At 41.9% G+C, this 20,830-nt stretch overlaps 1 protein-coding gene across 1 annotated transcript in view; it reads right to left on the bottom strand.

The window, feature by feature from the left end:
• Positions 1-20,830, bottom strand: part of TMEM132B (transmembrane protein 132B) — a 260,442-nt gene that overhangs the window by 144,771 nt on the left and 94,841 nt on the right. The window contains exon 3 of the mRNA XM_063351141.1: positions 6,515-6,655. Coding sequence (XP_063207211.1) covers positions 6,515-6,655 — 141 coding nt within the window. The remainder of the gene's footprint in view (positions 1-6,514; positions 6,656-20,830) is intronic.

Below are 20,830 nucleotides of genomic sequence, written 5' to 3'. Positions count from 1 at the left end.
TTAAAGATAAAATCCTCTTCGTCAATGGCTCAAGAAACAGTGTGCCTTGGGGTCTGGCCAAAGGCCAGAGAATGAACTCCTGCAGGATGTATAGGCCATGCACACTCTACAGTCAAAGCACATTTCTTTGCCCATGACACCTTTGACCTAAGTAAAGCAGCAAGTGCATAAGAATAGGAGGGAAACACTCAAGCCAGTACACTGCACCACATAGTCTATGACTTCTTCCCACACCTTAAGCTCCTCTATTTTTTAATTCAAAACCTTTCTTTTCAAGGTAGCTGAAGTATGGCTTCATGGAAGTATGGCTTTCATGATGGAAAGAGAGGCTAAGGAAGTCCGACTACTTCACCTACATCAGATCAGCCTTGCAGCGGGTGACAGCCATCAGCTTCCCCTTCCCCATCTCTCCAGCTTTTTTTCCTCTTCTCTATTCTTTCCTCTCTGCTTTACACATCTCCTTGCATTTCTTTCCTCCCTCTGTTCCTCTTACTCATTCACTTTAGTACTATGTGAACTTAATGGCATCCAGCCCACTGCCTTTGCATGGGCCTAAAATAAGACAGAGGTTTACAGGCTGTCTCTCTGTACCAGTTACTGCTCTTTTGTGTAAAGCACCACATGCAATTGATCTTCTGTCAGCCAACTGTTGTTGCTAATGGCATTTTACATGCTCAGTGTCCTGGGGCCAAGCAAAGTTCCTTTGGCAATAAACACATCAGTAAGTGTTTCACTGCATTTCCCGATGCCTTTCCCAGTGTGGTTAACAGCACACTGCTGTGTGCTACAGCGGGCTGCACCCACCCATCTTTATAGGCTTATTTATCTTACAGAAGCAACCAAACTCCTCGTTCTAGTTTCAGCATTCCCTGTGCTGTACCGACCAAGAGCACAGACACTCCACACACAACCAAGCTGCATCCTCAGGAAGGCCAAGTCACTGCAGTAAATCACCTCATCAAAGAGCCAGGAACACAGCAGGCTCCGTTCTGGAGACAGCGGGAATCTCTGCACCACACTGCCATTTCTTGATGGCATGTGAGCTTGGAGGCAACACGGGACCCAGGTATGCCATTCTGGAGCACAGTGTTGGGGAATTCTATGCAGAAACACCTCCAAAAAGCTGTGAGAGAGAGTTCAAATCGAGCAGAGCCAGTGCCGAATACAGCCAGAAGCCTCATAGCACCCAGGGGACTTCCAGGTAGAGTGTTTGCTTACTGCCCTCGGTAAAGGGGGACGGGAATATGTAGTGGGGAAAATGGTATTTCCCACAATAAAGAGATAAGAGTCTCAAGGCTGTTTGTCAAAGTAAGGAGGGAGAGGAGAGAACCTCAACTCTTATTTTGAAGACATATCCACAGCTTTAAAAACAAAACCAAATAATACATGTTTGCTTAGTTGATCATGAGCTCCAACAACATATATTTACTTTAAATAAATATGTGCACATATCTTAACTGGCAGCCAACTTTACATCTTCCTTTTGAGTGATATTTCTGGTTCAAAGGGTATTCCCAAGCACAGAAAAAAAGAAGTGAATTATTTTAAAATAGAAAGATCTATTTGCATACCTATAAATACATGAAATAACAGCTTTTCCTGATTTAAAGATATACACACACACTACAATTATAATTTTATAAAGTCATTCAAATTATTTGAATTCTGTGACCATCTCTTAAAATGGTAAAGAAATGGAATGATTATAGAATCTTAATTTTTTATTCAAGTTTAAAGATAGATGATGTCAAATGCCAGACAGCTGAGCTGGTCTGCATCAATTAAAAAAATATAAATTTCCAGGCAACAGAATAAATACTTCTGAGGACACTTGAAAAAAAAATCCCTCTGAAGATTTCACCCTCCCTAATTCTGCATTCTGAGTCTCCCTCATGCAAGTTTAATTCATGCAGTGATGGATATCCTGAGAGATGGAAGCTGTATTATAGACGTGGAGATAAAATAATCCCTAAGTGAGAAGAACCAGTTTGGTCTCAATAACACTATACTCAGCACTGCAGGTAAAATCAATTTCATTAACTTTGCTAGTTAGCATAAATATTAACTTTGCCAGTTAGCATAAATATAACCTTTCTGATTAAAGTGCTGGTTTGTCAGACAATCAGACTCTCCTCACCTGGGTAATAATCCAATACAATGTAATGACAGTTTTCCTGAGGAAGAAAAATGATCTCTTCATATCCTCTCTTTCAAAGCAGAGCTGCAACTCTCTGGCCTAAGTTTTTGTGTTTGTGCCATCTCATCTTTCCTGAGCCAAAGGCCAGGTCACATTAAGTTTTTGTTCTTCAGCTTTCCAGCAAGGAGACCCCGAGCACCATGAAATATGTTGTATTGTGAGGCTTTTCAAATGAGACCATGGAAACTCAGCTCCCATTCACCAATGATTTGAAATAACCTAACCCTATAAAATGCTAAATCACTCTGGCAAAGTTCCCGAAATCCCATTCCTCTGGATTTCAGCACTGAGTTATGAGGTACCATAGCTTACGAAAGACGGACCATGCTCTCAGGGCATCTTTTCAAGTCCTCTTGCCCTAGTCCTACTGCAGCCTAATTTGTGGCATGTTCTGAGATGCTTCCAGAGAACTCTGAGGTGCAAAGGACAGAAGAATTGCAATCCTCAATCCATCTTTTGGCAAATATCATGGAAAGACCCTGCATGGTCTTTAAAGAAATAGGATCAGTTTTCCGGAAACCATGAAGGATTTGTGTCTGGTAGACTCCCAAAATTTGGCCTTGTATTATTTCAAAAGCATTTTTTGCAATAATTCAACATATAGCCCTATACCACAGGGTAAGATCCCAGTCATTCATAAACACAGTTATTCTGCATAGGAGGCTGAAAGCACTTGATTTTTATCTAAGCCCACCGGCCTTGATTTCCTCTACCCCTTCCAAGATGCACTCTGCCCTCAATGCAGAAATCCATGAAGATCCTCTCCTATGGAATGGAAGTGATGGGTCCCAGCTGCAGGCATAATGCAAGAGTATTTGCGCTCGTAGTAGAAACTGCCTTTTTGAAACAAAGCACATTGCTGCTTCGACTAACCCTACCAAAATGAGATTCACAGAGTTCTGCCCCAAGGAGAGAATATGAGCGAGAATAAATGCAGATGACAACAATCAATCTCCTCGCTCAATGAGCTATCAAAAAAGTCCTTTGAGATGGCAGCAATAAGGGCAAATCGGGGCTCAACAGATATCAGAATAGATGTGTGCATATATACTCGTGTGTGTATATTTAAAATAAATCTCTTCTTTTTATGCTCTTTGTTCAACTACATTATCAAAAAGAGGTTTTAAATACAAGCTTATGGGACTACTAAAGAGGTGAATTTATGAATGTATTCCTAACAAAACACACTCTGGAAAGCTTTAATCTATGAATTGTGACAACCTTGGACAAAATGGATTTTTAATAGAATATAATGTAAACTGCCTGAAACATTGTGATAAGGAATTTTTTTAAAGTAATGCACAGACAAGGCATGATGCACTCTGCATGAAAGGAGGAAAGGTCTTAATTTAAAGCATTTTAATGAACACTCAATTTGCGTAGGGAAATGTGAGAAATGGAGATGAAAAACTCACGATAACGATAACACTGCAGAGGGGAGAGGGAGAAAGATTAGAAAAGTAAGCAAATTTGAAAAGGCTCCAGCCGATAATGCTGGCTAAAAGGAATGCAGACTGGATTATGAACAAGTCACAGTCCAAAGCCACTGTTCTCCTTGCAGGCAATGTCTGTCGGTGGCTCTTATCAGAGTTGCACACTGGGGAATAAAGAGCAACCGAAGTGCAAAGCTGTGGAGAACAGACCTCTCTCTGAGCTAAGGGCAACGAGGAGAGTCAGAGGCTTCAGCGAATGCAGCTGTGACTCGCTGGAGTTTCTCACTTTCACCAGCCCTCCCCAAGCTGTGCCAGCCCAGCCAGCTTGTAGGGCTGCCGGGGATTTCTGTCCCCCCAGCGAAGCTCAAGGGAGGTTGCAAAACCACAGCAAACCTGGCAATCTCTTCCTCGGGGAAAAGTAGCTGGGCTCAGTCCCGGCTTACCCACTTCTCTACTCCCAGCGAACGCCAGGCAAGTCAGCAGAACTGAAATTACTTCCAAGAGAGAAAAAACTGTCTCCCCCGAGGTAGACACAATTCTGTTTACTAATAACTCTGCTCTGCAATGAAAGAGATTGATCCTGCACTCTCATTCATACGTAAACTGCCTTTAATGGAGCTCCCTGAATTACTAAAAGGAGGAACAGATGAATCAGGTCTAGTGACAGTTTTGCCACATTGACCTTAACCAAAGCAAGTTCAGGTCTCTGCTCATTTAAATGAAACAGCAGAACCCCCCCACATAAAGACTTCACATTGTTCAAGAGAAACAAGAGGGCCACCATTATGACCAAAAAGGCAAATTAAAATAAAGATCAAAGTTAAATATTTACTCTAAGCACTACAATATTTGCAAATCTGGAAGCGATCTTCAAGCAGTTTCTATTTGCATACTTTAATTAATCCAAAAATATTAAACTAATCTCACAAAGGAAAGGGTCAAAGTATTAATTAACTTGAGATTCGTTGCTTTTGTGCAATTTAACAGTTCAACACAAAGCAAAAATCAGTTTTAATAAAAAGTAAGTTACTGTGACAGGTATAATTTCATGGATTAGTGAAACCACGTATAAGGCAATAAGTTCCAGCGTTCATCCTAATTTTTGTCTAACTTTAAAAATAGTTGTTTCATTTCAATAGAGAGATTCCTCTGTAACACCAAATGAACTTAAGTTTTCCTTTAGCTTCAGCATTTCACTTTCAAATTGATGGCTTTCCACCTTGCTCTGAACGGAACAGAGGTCACCGTTGTTTCAGCAAAAAACCTGAGTGCGAGGTTCAGCAGAGAGCAGATACTGCACAACCCCCAGATCAGCCGCCTGAGCTAATTCAGGTTGAGATTTCACTGCTGGAGCCATCGTGTGTCACTGCGCAGCTCCAGAACAAGCGCGAAGCTTCCCCTCTGAGCCGGCATCTCTACTGGCCGAGCTCTCTCCCCACCAAAGGGACTCACTGGCTTCTTTAACAGCTTTTGGAGGAACTAGGAAATCTTGCCCAAAGACAAAGGATTTGGAGACAAAGCATACAGCACCAAATCCAGCTGCCAGAGCTCTGCTTTATCAGTACAATAGCCCATGAAACCCCAGCAAAATAATGATGGAAGGTTGCTAGACTTTCCTATACCACAATCTCAGAATTGCGACTTTGACAAATGTACTTAGGAAATAAGAGGGGACTTCCACACCACCCCCCCCCTTTTTTTTTTTTAAATGAGGAGGAATTGCATGAAACAGCTAATGAACTGAAAGGTTTGCCTGGCGTTTCACGCCAGAAAGCTCTGTAGCACTTGACTTAACCAGAGACACTGAGCGGGGAATCACCTCCCCTCACTTCACGCCTTTACAATGCAAATCTCTGCCTCCCGCTCAGTCGCCTCCACTCTGCAGCTTTACCGGAGAGAAACAGGCACTTTTCGCTTGCTATTGATCAGGCCTGTTTTACATATCCAAGAGGACTCTCACCTTAACAGTGTCTATTTATCTCTGTTGCTAAAAAGCCAACCCATGGATAAATAGCTTTCACCTCAACACTTGTATGGCAGGTACCCAGAGCTAGATGGGGTTTATTTGTTCCTCAAACACAGCTTCAGCAACTAAACAAAGTAGAAACTTTGCACTCCAAACCTCTAACAACCATTTTCCTAGGTCTAAACAATTACTAACAACCATTTTTCACCTTTGCAGGATCTTGCAGAAAAAGATGGATGCAAAAGACTCCTCAACTAAAAATTTTGACATGAAGTTTTGTGATTTCCTAATTATGATACAATTTCAAGCTAAATTTATGCACAGTGTAATTTAAGTGTAAAGTAACTGCATGATAATGGAGAGAAATGGCTTGTATTGTAAAATACATAATTCTGACTAACAATGTAAATTTCCCATTACCTTTGGTATAGCTTATGGGAGCTTTACCATAACAAACGCACACAGCATTGGTGAGACAGTTCAGAGACACTCATAGGTGTTTTGCAGCAATAACGAGTAACACTTAATAGCTATTACTTTCATAGCTTTTCAGATAAAGAAGACAGCATTGTCCTATATTGCTCTCAATTATTCTTCACATTTCTCTATTTTAATCCACTTCTTTCCATTGGCTCTTTGGCAACAGGAATTCTCCTGCTGCCCTGACAATGCGTGAAAAGCAAACGTGAGCCCAGACTACTTGGCTGCCTCCAGTTTAATTAGATCATCCACTTCCAAAACTCAGAAATGAAACAAAAGGAAAAAAGCTCTTATCAGATCACCTACAGCTTTTCCAAGGAGGCTGAGGAGGAAAAAATACTGCTATTAAAAGAGCAGTATGACCCATTAAAGAAGCTATTGCGTGTCTCTCTCGGCATTTTAGCAAGGGTTAACGTGCAAAAGCGCTTGGCAGCTTACCTGTTCTCTGCGTTTGGGTCGTTGTGCATACACGTGATGGTGGCAGCGGTCCTCGCGCTGTCTGTCTCTTCTTGGACCCCCCACTGGTCTGCATCACTGACTCTGACGTCCATGATCTTCACACCTGGGGCTGTCCTAATTCTGTTGGGGAACAACAGGGATTGCTTTAGTTACAGATCTCCTGCAAATAAATCCAGAGAGGTAAACAAGGAAGATGAAAGAGGAAATATTCCCTCTGCCATTAGTAACAGACCAATACATTGCAATTGTAAGTCACTGTGCTTTAAAAATATAAAACAGGTCCAGTCATTGTAAAGAGATGAAGTATGAGTTTCATTACGTGCAAAGCCAGTTAATTTTCAGCTTGAACAATGTGGAGAGAATAAGAATGCTTTCTGCTTCAGTGGCACCAGTTTGATACAAATGAAACAGATGTGACTAAGTCTAAGTTGATTTAATTTGCTGTGTCTGTCCTGCAGTTTTAGATGGAGAATCAGAGCACTATGATATAAAATACTTCCTCCTGCTTGCAAACCTTTGGGAGCAAGGTGCCTTTTAATATTAGAATGATCTGCGTTGGAAAAATGTGTTTCATTGCTCAAAGACCATAATGCAGGAAGGAGAAGGAATACGTTATCCTAGATCCAGGACAGAGGGATGAAAATAATTATGCCACTGTACTGAGATCTATCAAACCGGACACGTCAAACTCTTGCTGCTGAAAGTAATAGGATGCTGACATGGAAAACCCTGATTTCCTAAGCATGTCTAGAGTCTGAAAGCAGTTCAGTAGTGGGTAAATGTCACCATTCTTTGGCTTAAAAAAATTTGCTAAAAAAAAAAAGTCCATGCTCCAGTGGGGCTCAGCGTCAGGAACAGATTGCCAAGGAATAGGAAACAAACTGCTTTTAATAGCAGGGACTTCATTTGTGCAGCTTGACTCCTGAAACAAGCCTGGGATTTCGACAGGAGCGCTGCAAATATGCCTGGAGAACAATTAGGCGGAAAGCAACTGCTGTAGCACCACATTCACCACTACTGTGACTTAATTAATTAAAAGCAAAGCCAAGAGGGACCTCTTAGTTGTATGGTGGAATGAAACAGCACTGCTGAGACTTGAAGCGTTACTTAACAGTGAACGGTGATGGACTTGCGCCGATGCCTTGTGGTGCTCTTGTTACACTATTAAGAATTTCCTTTAAGTTCTAGCTGAGTTCATGGGTTTGGATCAAAGTAATATCAAGACTCAATGGGTGGTGTTTTCCTCTGAGAATGAATTAACTCATCCTGCTTTTATGACGTCCTTATTTTTGCCTGTAAGGCTTTACTGACTTGATGGACCAAATTCATGTCTGGCATAACCAATCTGATGAAAAACATTTCCTGTAAGGAGAGAATTTCACTTGCTATTTTTCTAATTGTCTCCTCCACAGACATTCGTATCTCCGAACAACATGCCTCAAAGCTTATGTGCCCCCTTCCTATCACATCCTCTTCTTTTTTCAGAGGAACATTCATTTATTCTGTAGTAATTACACTGGACCAAATCATTCCTGCAAGACACCTACATGGCTTCATTTCAGACTGACTTGTAATTTACATGAGATAGAGAATTAGGCCTTCAGCAACAGATTCAATAATTTTTTTCATTAGACTTAGTCAACCACTCTTGAGAAAAAAATCATTAGGGCCTAACCAAAAAAAAAAAAAAAGCAAACCACCACTTTCTACATTTTCTCTTTCCCAGCAAAAATTATATTTTTTAATGAATTCACCTCCCCACCACCCACTCAATTTCCCATTTTTTTTCTTCACAACATGTCTGGAGACCTCTAACCTGACTTTCCATCCAGTCAAAGCCCTGATTAATTAAAGGCTAATTGAAGGGCAGGGGATGCTGGGCAGGAGGAGGGGGGAAGGAGGGCAGGACAGCTGGATTTCACCCATGATTTCAGGATTCACCAGCTTTTTTCCATCTGTCAGAAGCTTGTTATGTCCTCCTACACAGCTTTTGCACTACAGATATCTTCACTCTGCAGCATTTACTTTCTTCTACTCTGATCCAAATCAAGGATGAAAAGAAACATGGTACAATTTCCTGCCACACCTGAGCAGGCTTTAACCATGCAGGAACACTGTGCAGCTCCCTCTTCATGGAAGCTGAAGCTGCTGCTCCTCTTTACCCCCCATCACTGGTCCCCACACAGCATAGGAGTACGGATGCAAGAACCTCAAATATCCACATCTGCGCTCCTGGCTGTTCAAACCTTTCCAGACATGCTGCACCCCAAAACACTGGCGTCCCTCTTGGGCCAACCCCTCAGCCGTGTCGTCCTCCCTCAGCCAGGGAGCTTTGCTCTTTCTTATCTTGTGTCTGAATACAGCTACAAGATGCTCTTTGCCTGCTTAGACAGCAGATGAGACTCTCCCAGTGCCTGTCCTGTTGGCTCACCACTTGGCTTCTCCTTCAGGGCACTGTCCCTTAACAGGAGGCCAGAAGGCCTCTTCTGGGTTTTCGCCATGCTGCCTTGTTGACTGTGCCTACAGCTTTTGCTTGCTGCATATCCACTGTCTTGCTGCGTTAGCATCAAGTGAACATCACATACTCTGCTCCCCAGCTACGTTTTCCAAAAACGTCTCAGAACACTGCATTTTAGGAAAATTTCCAGTCTAATCCCCTGCAATGCATCTGCTCTGGTGGGCTGAGACAAGATGTCATTTTGCATTTTTGGATATCAGTAGAGCCAGAAAGGTTGAAAAAAGGAAGAAACTGAATTCAGCTTCTCACTTAGAAAAAGTCAAGAAATTCAAATTAAACCAGCCTACATATGGGAGATTTGAGCCTACTATTCTTCAGATAAGTGATTCATATCTTCAAATCTGCCCCCAAACTCCACAAGCACAAAAACTGTTTTAAGTGGCGGGGACTGAGGCTTTGAAAAAGAATAAGAAATTGCTATCAGAGCTGACATGAACCAGAGAAAGGATGGTGAACGGTTAGTGTGTGAGCCCAGGAGCTCAGTTTATTGCCAGGCTTCAATTATAAACTTGGGCGGGTCATTTCATTTTCTCATCCCTCCCTTCCCCACATATAAAATACTGGGAAGTGCTGCTCTTCCAACTCCAGCAGAGCTGTAAGGATAAACAAAATTGCTCGAGAAAAATCTGATGTCCTTTAAATTTACCATCTGACAAAAATTCTGCCATCTCTGGGCTTGAAAACGTGTAAATGATGCACTGAAGTATTTCACAGAAGCATCACCCAAGAAGTAACTGTTACCATTAAGATGGCTAAATTCCTTTTTTTATAAAGATAATTGTGAAATGAAGGGGGGGGGGGGGGGGAGGAAAAAAACATGACAGCCAATTGGAAATTTGGCAAAACTGACATTTCATTTCCATTAAATACTTGCTTTCTGAAAAGCATAATTTTCAGACAGAAAACTGTCCTGTTAAAAAGCATTTGCCCACCTTTAAAACATTACAAGTTACACAGCACTTAGATAACACAACTAGCAGAGATGTAAATGAGAGGAAGACTGACTGAGCTCACCGCAAGTTAGCCTGCAACAGGGCACCCACGTTACAGCCTATATCCACAGCCTGTATCACAAATGAGGTGATGACTATTTATTCTCTTCTTTAGGGGTGGAGGAGATCCAACAGAAACGTGACACCCTCGAGCACTGCCTTTTTATAACACTTGTGCCCAGTAAGATCTGAAGAAGAGGTATGGGGGGGAATAGCAAAGCTATTCAGAACAGAGAATCAATGAAACAACTACTTCATAGGTGAATTTAGCCCTCTTCTCCAGCTATAAATGCAGAATAGAGGAAGCTGCTTTCGATTTCGACTGCAGAATACATTTGGTATCCCTGGCAGTGTTTTTTCCCTGAACTGTGTGTCCTCCATTTACTGTGGAATATAAAGATGGAAACATGATAGACTGAATAGAGCAGGCAAGCAGAATCATCCCCAGCCTGCCAACTTGGAATGCCCAGAAACTATTTTAAAATGCAATCCCAGCCTTAAATGTATGCGACCCCATGAATTTGGCCCCTCTAAACCTCTTCTTTCAGTTATTACAACAGAAGGAAAGGAGAAGGTACAAGTAATCGCCAGCGCTGGAAAGTAACTTAAGGGCTGCAAGAGGGATTTAAACAGCCGAGCACTTAACGGAAGTGGGGCAGGGACTTCCACTGCCTCCCCGTCAATTAACTGCAAAATCTGAAAGGTAAATGCTTGCTTGCCACACACCCCCAGCAACGCTCCCGGCAGCAGTAATCGGGAAGTAAAATCTCGGCAAAAGGAACTTTAAAATAGAAACAGAAGGAAAAGATATTTAGGAAATAAAACAGGAATGTGCTCACAGCAGATGGAAAATGCTCAAAATTATGAGAAAAAAGACTTTTTCAGAGCTATTTTAGAAATCCTCTTATCCCTCCCCCCCCCTCCCGCCATTATGGGGGAAAACATGATCTGAGCTAAATTAACTTTCAATGACGTACTAATAATAACAGTTATGATAACAAATTTCATTTGTAATTTCCAACCATTTCTGTATTCAGCCCTTCAACTCACATGTTTAGCCCAATTAAAAATAAAATCATTATCCTTCCCCTACAGGAAATCCAAGCTTTAGGCCAGTTTATTTAACTTGCCTAAAATTATACCATCTCTGCAGAGCCAAAATGAGGGTCGATACATCCCGATTCCCAGGCTTCCACTTTGGCTAGACACCCCTACCCATCTTTAAGACCTAATCAGAGCAGAACTGAGTAATTCCCAGCCCTCACAGAGCATTTTACATATTTGAAGAATTGCACAAACAGCAAGCAATTAGTTCTGAACGAGGTCCCTGAGGAGTTTCTAGTTAAAATACATGTGTTTTAAGATACATTAAGCCAAGCACTATAAATTAAAATAATCACTGAATTCAGACATAACATCTGGGGGCATTTGGGGTGTGGGTGAGATGGGCAGAGTTTCTAAATAGGAAGGAATAGAAGCATCCCTCTTAGGAGAAGGAAGCAAGTGGAGTTTTCTGAGAGATATAAGGAGAAGAGGGTATGTGATGCTAAACTGCCATATCCAAGTGCATTCCATGGCATTTGGGAGGGAGTCACAGTCAGGAGTTTATTGGTGCGAGCATATAAAAGAAAAAACATTTGGAAAGCAATGTTACAGAGGATGGAGGGCTGAGGTAGGAGCAGAGCTCCCCCCAAGAGAGGCACCATCCCTCTCTTTTGTGTCTTCCTAAGCTTCCTGGTCAAAATTCACTATGGATAATCCAGAAATATGAGGAAAATGAGGTGACACAAAGTCATCCAGAAAACACATGGCAGAACCAGGAATTAGGCCTAGAGCTGCCAAGGAATATTTTGGTATCTTCACCATAAACCCACTAAACCACCACAAACCACTCTCCTGCTCCTACTGTACACCCACTAATAACAGACAGTGTGTCCTGCAATGCCCATGTGAGATCAGCCTGTAGGCAAATACCCTTTCTGCGGCTGTGGACTTGTAGTGTGTGTGAAATGAGAGTGCCCCACCTAGCCGATAATCATCCTGCACATCCTCACCTCTTATGGAAGTCAGATTTACAGCAACTCAGGGGATCAGGCTCTCAATCTTCACAAGCTAAGCAAGTGTTTATTTTCCAAAGCATTTTTCCAAGAACTTTACTTCTTTGTTCTTTTATATTTTAAAAGACGTGTCACAGATTTATGTTCAAACTACTTCCCCATCAAATTCTCCTTAAAATACCAACACTAGGCCAGCTGTGTTTGTTTCCACGATTCCATATTAGTGTCACTGTAAGTAAAGTTATCTAAGTATGTAGAATACACATCAAAGTACACAAAGATCCTAGGCCTCTCCAAAAGGTCACAAGTGTAGAAGCACAAATACTATGCTGCTTTATGATAAAGTAAAACAAGCAGCCTGCAAAGCCCTGCGGAGAGATGTATGTAGATGGTAGTCAGATGGCAATGTGGAACAGAGGGCAACTGCAATGCATCAAACAAAAGGAAACCCCAAGAAAAAGGGTTTAAGAAATGGTACCGGGGGTAAAAAAAGTCAACATGGCCCTGGTAGTGCCAGTGGGACTAGGTGGTACCAGTGAAACAAGGTGGGAACTCATGGTAGGACACCAAAAAGAAAAAAACCCACAACAAAAAAAAGCACGTTTGCCCTTGGGGATAAAGACAACCCAATACTTAAGAGATAGAAGTAGCAACTTCCAAAGTCAGCTGGAGTTTTACATAAGATTTGACCTCCACATTTCATCCATGCTAAAAACTACTCTGGTGACTGCCCTTTCATTGCAAGTCCAATGCATAATTGGCCCAAATTTGTTTTCAAAATAAGACAGGGATCTGCTGCACTCTGCCTGCCTTGGCCCCATTTCCTCCCAAAACACCTCCCACTGCAGGGCCAAAACTCCGTGGCAATGGCACGGCAGACACCATTCAATGGCAATGGCAGGCACCATTCACCCCGTGGAAATGCCCTTTCTGCATCTTGTGACCTCAGCACCCTCTCACCTTTACACCGTATCAGGAAATTTGCCTTTCCCTCCCTCCGATATACCTCAATTTCTCTCTGCATCTGTTATTTTTATATAACCTTTTGTAGCTGTCTTATTTAACCCTGTCAAGCATTTGGGGATGCAGTTTCTATGAAAGCAGTTATTACTGTCGTATATAAGAACATCTATCCAACACGCGCTCAAGGAAGAAAGTCAATGCCAAGGCGCCGGGCAGGACAGAGCAGACAAAAGAGGTACAGTGACCAGCGCAATGCAAGGCAGGAACAAAGTTGCTCAACAGACATGGTGGCTAACATGAAAAAAGCCCAACAACTCAGAGAACACAAAACCCTTTGAAATCGTGAGGGGGATCAATACTAAAGGTTTAGAATGATACAGTTACCACTCTTCTACCCAAAAAGGTGAAGCTATCAACCGTTGGTTTTTTTTTCAGCCCACCAAATGTTTCAAAGTATGCTAAGCATCAAGCTCACTAGCATATTGGATTTTGAATAATGAAAAGAGTAAACAGGATTTTAATTTGGATTCTGACAGTAAAGTGCTTTCCATGTGATAAATTAACTATTAGGGAAGACAAATTAACACAACCTACCCTTGAGAATGATGGCTTACGATTTTGAGGAAGCTTTTACAGAAGCATGATGAAAATAAGGCAGGATGAAAAAAAGGAGATAGTGATAGGGGGAGTATTTTGTCAAAAATCCTTCTTTTTGCCAAACTGTATGGATTCTCTACAAAAGTGCAGCAGATTTTCTCAAGAGCCGCCCATTTTTCCTAAGAAAGTCTAAACATTTTAGGAGACATCCTCAGCTGGTATAAATCACAAGAGATTTATGAATTCTATAGCAATTGCTTAACACTGAAAATTTAAATCTCACATCAATGAAGCAAGGTCGGAAAAAAGGAGCCTCCCCTTATGAATTTTTTGTAAGGGGAAGGTATCTTAGAAACATTTTCTATATATAAAACCATGCTCATAAAATCAGCAAAGACTATGTGAACGTCTTCAAAACAGTCTAACATCATGATATATTTCCATATCCAATGGAAAATTGCCATTTTTTGCCAAGTTTTTTAAAGGAAAAAAGGCGTTTTAAGATTTCATCTTCAAATTTCAGCAGAAACACTATTTTTCAATCTGCTCCTTCTCTCACTCAGATAAGCAAATAGAGCTTTAAAAACCAGTAGAAAGACATCCTAATTGGCTTGAAATTAAAGCTATTAATTTTTATTCTTATTTATTCCTGTCAGAAACCAGACCCGTTTATATGGGTTTCTAACACTGCTATGGAAACCTGAGAGGTTCTGAAGTCTTTATGTAATATGAGATGAAAACACCATCTCCCACAGTGAACGCTGTTTTCTTTGAAATATGTCAACAGTGGAATTTTGTCCCTCTGGGAGAAAAAGGGTTTCCAGGCACTAGGGCAGGAGACTTCGGGTCCGATTCTGTCGACTCAAGGCAGCTTATTAACCGTTTAACTGTCTAGGCAACTTCAAAAAGGGAATAAGCTGTTTACCTTTGCTCAGAAATTCATCCAAGAGAAAAAAAAAAAATCCTATTTCTACGGAGATACTGTGCATTTGTATACTTAAACATTGTGAAATACCGTACTTGAATATATTTGTATAATTTCCTTGTAGGTACTTGTTGCAGTTTAGTCCGGGTTGGCCAATGACAAGATGACAGATGCTCTCCCCCACCTCTTGCTCCAAGGAGAGGAAGAAGAGAGGTAAAGAGATTTATGAGTTTAGAAAAAACTAAACTACTTTAGCGCAATATTAATAATAAAATAAAAAGGAAAAATAAAATAAAATAAAATAAAGAAGAAATCATGAAATAGATACAATATATACAAATATATACAAAACTGTATCAAGCTCCTAGTGAGATGTTACCAGCACGCACTTGGAAAGCTCCAGACTGGACTCAGTGACAAATGGGAGCTGGATTCCGGAACACACTGAGGGGGATCGAAGGTGGACGAACTGGCAGGGTCCTCCTCAGACATCAGTCATTGAAGAAAGAGAGCCATTGAAGAAGCCACCATCAAAGAAGAGCCCACTAGAGAAGAGCCAACCTGATCCCTTTGATCCCTCAGCTTTTATATGGAGCATGGAAGATGGATGGAACACCCTATTGGTCAGTTTGGGTCACCTGACCTGTCCCCTCCTCCCCACAGGGCAAACACCCAACTCAGCTGGCCCTGGTGGCCACAGACACAAGTGTGAGCAAGAGCCTCTCGCTGAACAGAAACTTGTCTCTGCTTCACCCCAAACCAGGACAGTCGTTAAAACTGTGGGTCAAAGAGTTCTGTAGCAATTGTCATTTTCTTAATAAAACTAAAAGCCAAAATTTATTTGAGTCCACCTGAAAACGCTGTTGTGCCTTTGACGTACAAATTACTTTAATCATAGTATAAGCAAACATGGCTCTAGATTGTGCTGAAAGCTCTTGAATTCCAGCAAACTCTTCATACCAGGAGAACAGGTCTGATGTTTGGGTTGCTGATCCTGGCATCCCACTAGCGATTCCCACTACACCAGCAGGGACAAGCAGATCAGGTCCTCTGTCCTTTGCCTGCCTGGAGAGCAGGAAACACTGCCCGTAATTTGAAAATAAATACACAATTCCTAACTTGTTTGACACTTTATACTTTCAAAGTATCCAATAAACATGAACTAACCATTATTACTATTGATCCAAAGGAGACAGCAGGTCTTTTTACAAGTCTAAATGATCCTTGTGCTACCAAACAACTCATAACATCCCTTTCTCATTAGGATGCACCACCAGCTCACAGCTCTGCCTCCCCTGAAAGAGGAGAGATATTTTCCTTTCTTCCACTGTCTCCGTTCGGTTAACTGAGTTATGATGTGTTGATCATTATTCAAAGAGCTCAAGAGTGCCTGCTCTCATGTGCCCTTAGATATCTCCAAGAATTGAAGTATGTGCCCTCTTCTCTCCAACACAACAAGCTGTGGTGTACCTTCCCTGTAGAGAGAAGAGGTAAAATGCTGGAGTGGTTTTCTGTAACACATGTCTACAGAACAAAAATCAAAGCCTTCTCAGTCTCTTCAACCTTTCTCTGAAAGATCTAAAACACTCAGACTATGTCCTTTACCTTGAAACCAATGCAATGCTATAATAGATGAAACTCTTCCTTAAAGCACAGAAGTACAGGAGAAAATGCATTACCAAGTCTGAAGGTGTCCAAAGTATTTGAACTTGGAATTCTTGCAATCATGCAGAAACACAGCTTTGAAAGCTATAATGAAAAAATCAAAGTAAGTCAGAGGTTTCCTCCTGCAAAGACAAAGATACTTACAGGTTTCCTTTTATTGAAAGGCTCCTTTCAGAAATCAGCACTGCAAAAATGTTTGCAGCCTGAATAGAGTTCAGGCCTCCCGGGAGACAAAGAATTTTTATAAAGGGGTCATTTTTCTACCACTACAAGTAAAAAAAAGCCCTGAAGGTCATGGTTTCTGGAAGCACCTAAACAACAACAAAGTAAAAACTTTCCATCCCTCTCCCTGCAAAACTAGATAATGAGCTCCACAGCATTGTCTCGGACAACAGTGGATGGGGGTTTACAGCATTTAAAATAGTCCATCAATGTGACTAAGTTTGCTAACCACCTTGGAGAGTCATATGTTTCCTGTAAGGAAAACGTTTATTAAATACAGTTCAAACTAATATAATTAATTATCTTTTACCAGGCAGCAACACATATGACTTAGATCAGAAAAACTTTCCTGTGTTGCTGCTGTACTACAGTCAACCCTGGAGTTTGTTGTACTCGTCAGACTGTTTGTGGCACAATCCCTCAGCTCAGGGCGGGTTGTCACTGCAAATCCCCCAACTGGCAGATGCCCAGAAGAGGCCAGTGGCAGCCAGTCTGTGGCTAGTCCTAAGATAGCACAGGCAGTATGGCCCAAAAAAGTACACAAGGGAGGCAGTCTGCACGCACTGAATGGCGCCTGGCCTTGACCTGCACACTGCTAATGTGCCTCTTTCAGTTGCTTAAAAAGCGCAAGGGAGAAGACCAGCAGTGAGGTTGATGGGACAACAATACATTGACATGTCTCCTCCTCTTAGGAGACGGAAGGCAAGAGGTCACTCAGTAATCGTCATCTTTACCTAAAAGGTTGCTTGAAACTGCACCAGTAAAAAAATAAACAAAAAAAAGAACATTAGGAGCAGATTTTTGAAACTGGTATACACCTCTAACTTTTACCCAATCCTTGGCACATCCAACAATTGCTTAACAGCATGAAGAGATCTTTAAAGGGTCTTTCATACATTTTTCCACACTTGTTCAATACGCTTCATAAAAAAGCAGCAGAGAAAGGGTTGTTATTAGGAACTCCACCCAGGCTGTGGCAAGGAGACACTGACCTGAGCACAAGGGATGGAGTTAGAGGGGAGAGGAAAAAAAGCACAGCAATGAAAATCCTTCCAGAATTAAAAAGGCCACAAGAACTTAGCCTGAACTAGTAGTTGTTGTTTTTATTGGATTATTTTATGGGGTTTTATGTTGTTTAATCGAAGAAAGAAAATGGATGCCATAAAATATGCAGAGCTAACTGGGGCTGCAGAGTACATTGCTGAATATTGCTAGTAATGCCATTTCCCCTTCACTGTCAAAAAATAAAAATATCGTTCTTTATATCCCTGTCACATGGAACAGCGGTCCTCTCGCGCTTGCCAATCAATCATCTTGGAGTGCACCTTTACCTTGAGCAGCATGTGCTAGGACGGTGAATAAGGAAAGCTCAGGAAATAATCTCCCTTTCCACGAGATAGAATTCAATTTCCAGTATAGCTCAGACCAGTACTTTTCTTGAAAAGGTGGCACCATATATTACGGCAAAAAAGCATTTTTCTGCTGCTAGTGAAAACTTTAGTGAGCATTATGATTATGTGGTTTGTACTCCAGGCACCAATGACCACCAAGCAGGCTATTATTATGTGTGCATTCTGATGAGAACCAGCCTTCCAGCTAGGATAAAACATCAAAGACTTTTCCCCCCTGTTTTTCTTCCATTCTCCTTTCTTTACCATAAGATTTCTTTTCTCGCTGCAGACAACAACTTTCCAAGATTCTCCTAGAGAGTAAGCACTTCACAGTGAAATTATCCCACTCTGGTGCTCAGGTAGCCCTATTTAGCCCTTTGGCCACTGTTCCAACTGGCTTTATCTTTGACAGCCCCAGTTTGCTTTCTTAGGGTGGTGCTTCTCAGAAGCTTTTTCAAGACTCTCTGCAGGTAGATTGAGCTTTCACCACTGGTTCTTTGAGTCACCCTTCAGATTTGCAGATTTGGCAAGGATTTTGGCAAGTCCCAAGCTTTGTCTCTCCTCTGAGCACAGCTGGGAAAGGCTGTGCAGCAGAGACTGGCTGGGTCCAGAATCTACTGTAATAAAGTCCAGAGAAAGCCCCGCGAATGGACGGTGACGAAGTGCTGGCTTGCCTGATTTGCCTGCAATATTTCTAACCATGAAGACGAAGAGACGGTTTTTCCCCTCTAGATGCCCTAAAGCTCCAAGTCCCAGCTTTTGCTCTGCGGATCTGGACAAAATGCCATTCTGTGAGCTGATGCCTGATGGACAGACTCCGGCAGCCCCAGAGCCTGAGATGGGCAAAGAGGCCAGGAGGATTCAGCCCTCCAAAGTCTGTTGCTCACAGAGCTGCCGCAACCCAGAAACTTATCCAGCCTTGCAGAGCTGTCAGGAAAATTTACCAGCCACCACACAAAAATTGCTTGCCGTTTACTACAGTGATTGATGGTAATGCAAGAAACTAATGGCATTTTACTTGTCTGTCAAAAGAAATTACTCACCCGGGGCCAGCAGGGTTGGGGAATGATTCTTTAATCCTTGTAGCAATTTTTAAATTAAACTCTAGTGTTTGCAGGGCTGTAAGACCAGTCACAGACAGCTGCCTGCTTCAGGATGGATTCAAACATGACAGAGCACATGGGCAGATAATGTCCAGCACAGCAATAAAAGAGAGTGAAAAGCTGCATGCTGCGCTTCTGACTTTTTTAAAAAAAGTTTACAGATTTCAGGGGACCAAATCCATTTCCAGATCATTAATCTCTAACAAAGACCTAGGTCCTAGCACTGTGCACATAACAAAAAGTTGGGGAAATAGCAGGACAAAAAGGCCATAATCAAAAACTGGAAGACAACTGATCTAAGTGGTATAGGAAGGTGCTCCCATTTGGTCTATACGTGCAGAAAAGTATATCAGTCTAGGGGTCAATTCACTTCCTAAATCAGTAGAGTTGATAGGATCATTCCCTCTGTGGCTTTCCCTTTCCTTCCTAACACCAGTACTAAACCTTCCTTTTTCCTTTAGCATTTTTGCTTTATCATTGCAACTGGTCTGTTTGCCACCAGGACTGCTCTCATCTGGTTTTACCTGCAGTATCAGCATTCCCTCTGTATGGATGGCAGATCCTCCATCCCCTTTCAGTCACAACATCCTTGTTAAATGAGCTACTTCAATACTTTGGGTGCAGACAACATTCATTCATTAGGTGGCAGGTCAGAAGTCCTTCACGAGGAGCTGATTCTTATAAGCAGTAGCACAGTGGGCTCCAACACCCAGCACAAACTCAGTAAGAGAAATAGCAAGGGACATCGCACAGCATTTTTGAGGATAGGAACAAGCTGCTCTCACAGTTTTGATTTTGGTTAGCCTCTGTTTTCTTGACCAGCCTTTATGATTCACATTCTCAGAAACCAATTGAAAAATTGTCTCTGCAAAAGGTCACGAACAAAAAAGGGGGAGAAGAAACAATTCAAAATTCAATGAAGGATACACATACCTAGGTCCTAGCTACTAAAAAGTTGCTTAAACTTTCAGCATTTCAAAGCATACATTGTGTGTGCAATAACAAACACTCTAAAACCAGGCTTTCCCACTGTGGGAGTTAGGGGGCACTGAATCAACTACTTATAAAAATGGCTACAATCCTTTATAACATATTCAGTGGTTTTCAGTGAAAAACACTCACAGTGAGATACTGTATCCCACTGAGCATTAAGCACTTCCCATTCCTGTTCTGCTTTTTCAATTCTAACTAGTCCCTAACCCTGTTAGTCATGAATTTGCGATTAATGAGCCTTGTTTAGAGGATGTGAATACTGAAATTGTTCTGATATATGGGCTCTAACCACAGAAAGACGATCTAATTCAGCGAGGGAATCTTCTGTGCTTAGGGGGGATTCCAAACCTTCAATAAAGGAAATCAGCTGTTAAGTCATTTTAACAAGGGGCAGCATGCTGTGCTCTCAGCTCCACGGTGCCACGCGATGGTCTCACAGCTTGGCATCTGGGGACAAAATCATCTTTACGTGTTAACGGTGCTTAACATCTGCTTGTAAATCTGGGGCTGGTCAAAAATGGCTGTGACAGAAATAAGGATGGTGCAAGTGTGGTTTTCCACCAGAATTCTTAACTATGCGAAACATGCACACAAACACACCCACACACACACTCTTTTGATGTAATACAGCAAAGGACCAATAACCCAGGGCTAAACTAATTATGACTAGCTATGCTTGAGCAGGAAAACAGCAGCTGCTCCTCTCCTGCTTCAAGAGGACAAGTAACACAAGTGCCTTCATGGCTCTTTTTCCCTGTGCCTGGCAGGGAAGAAATGTCCCTTGGGAGTCTTCTTCTCCCATAGTGTCCAGAGGAGCAGAATTCCTCCTCAGCTGGGGACATGGGGACAGGCAGGACAGCTCTCCACTC

The sequence above is a fragment of the Chroicocephalus ridibundus genome, chromosome 13 (assembly GCF_963924245.1).
Source record: "Chroicocephalus ridibundus chromosome 13, bChrRid1.1, whole genome shotgun sequence".
NCBI lineage: Eukaryota > Metazoa > Chordata > Aves > Charadriiformes > Laridae > Chroicocephalus > Chroicocephalus ridibundus.
This window is presented reverse-complemented; position numbering and strand designations above follow the sequence as displayed.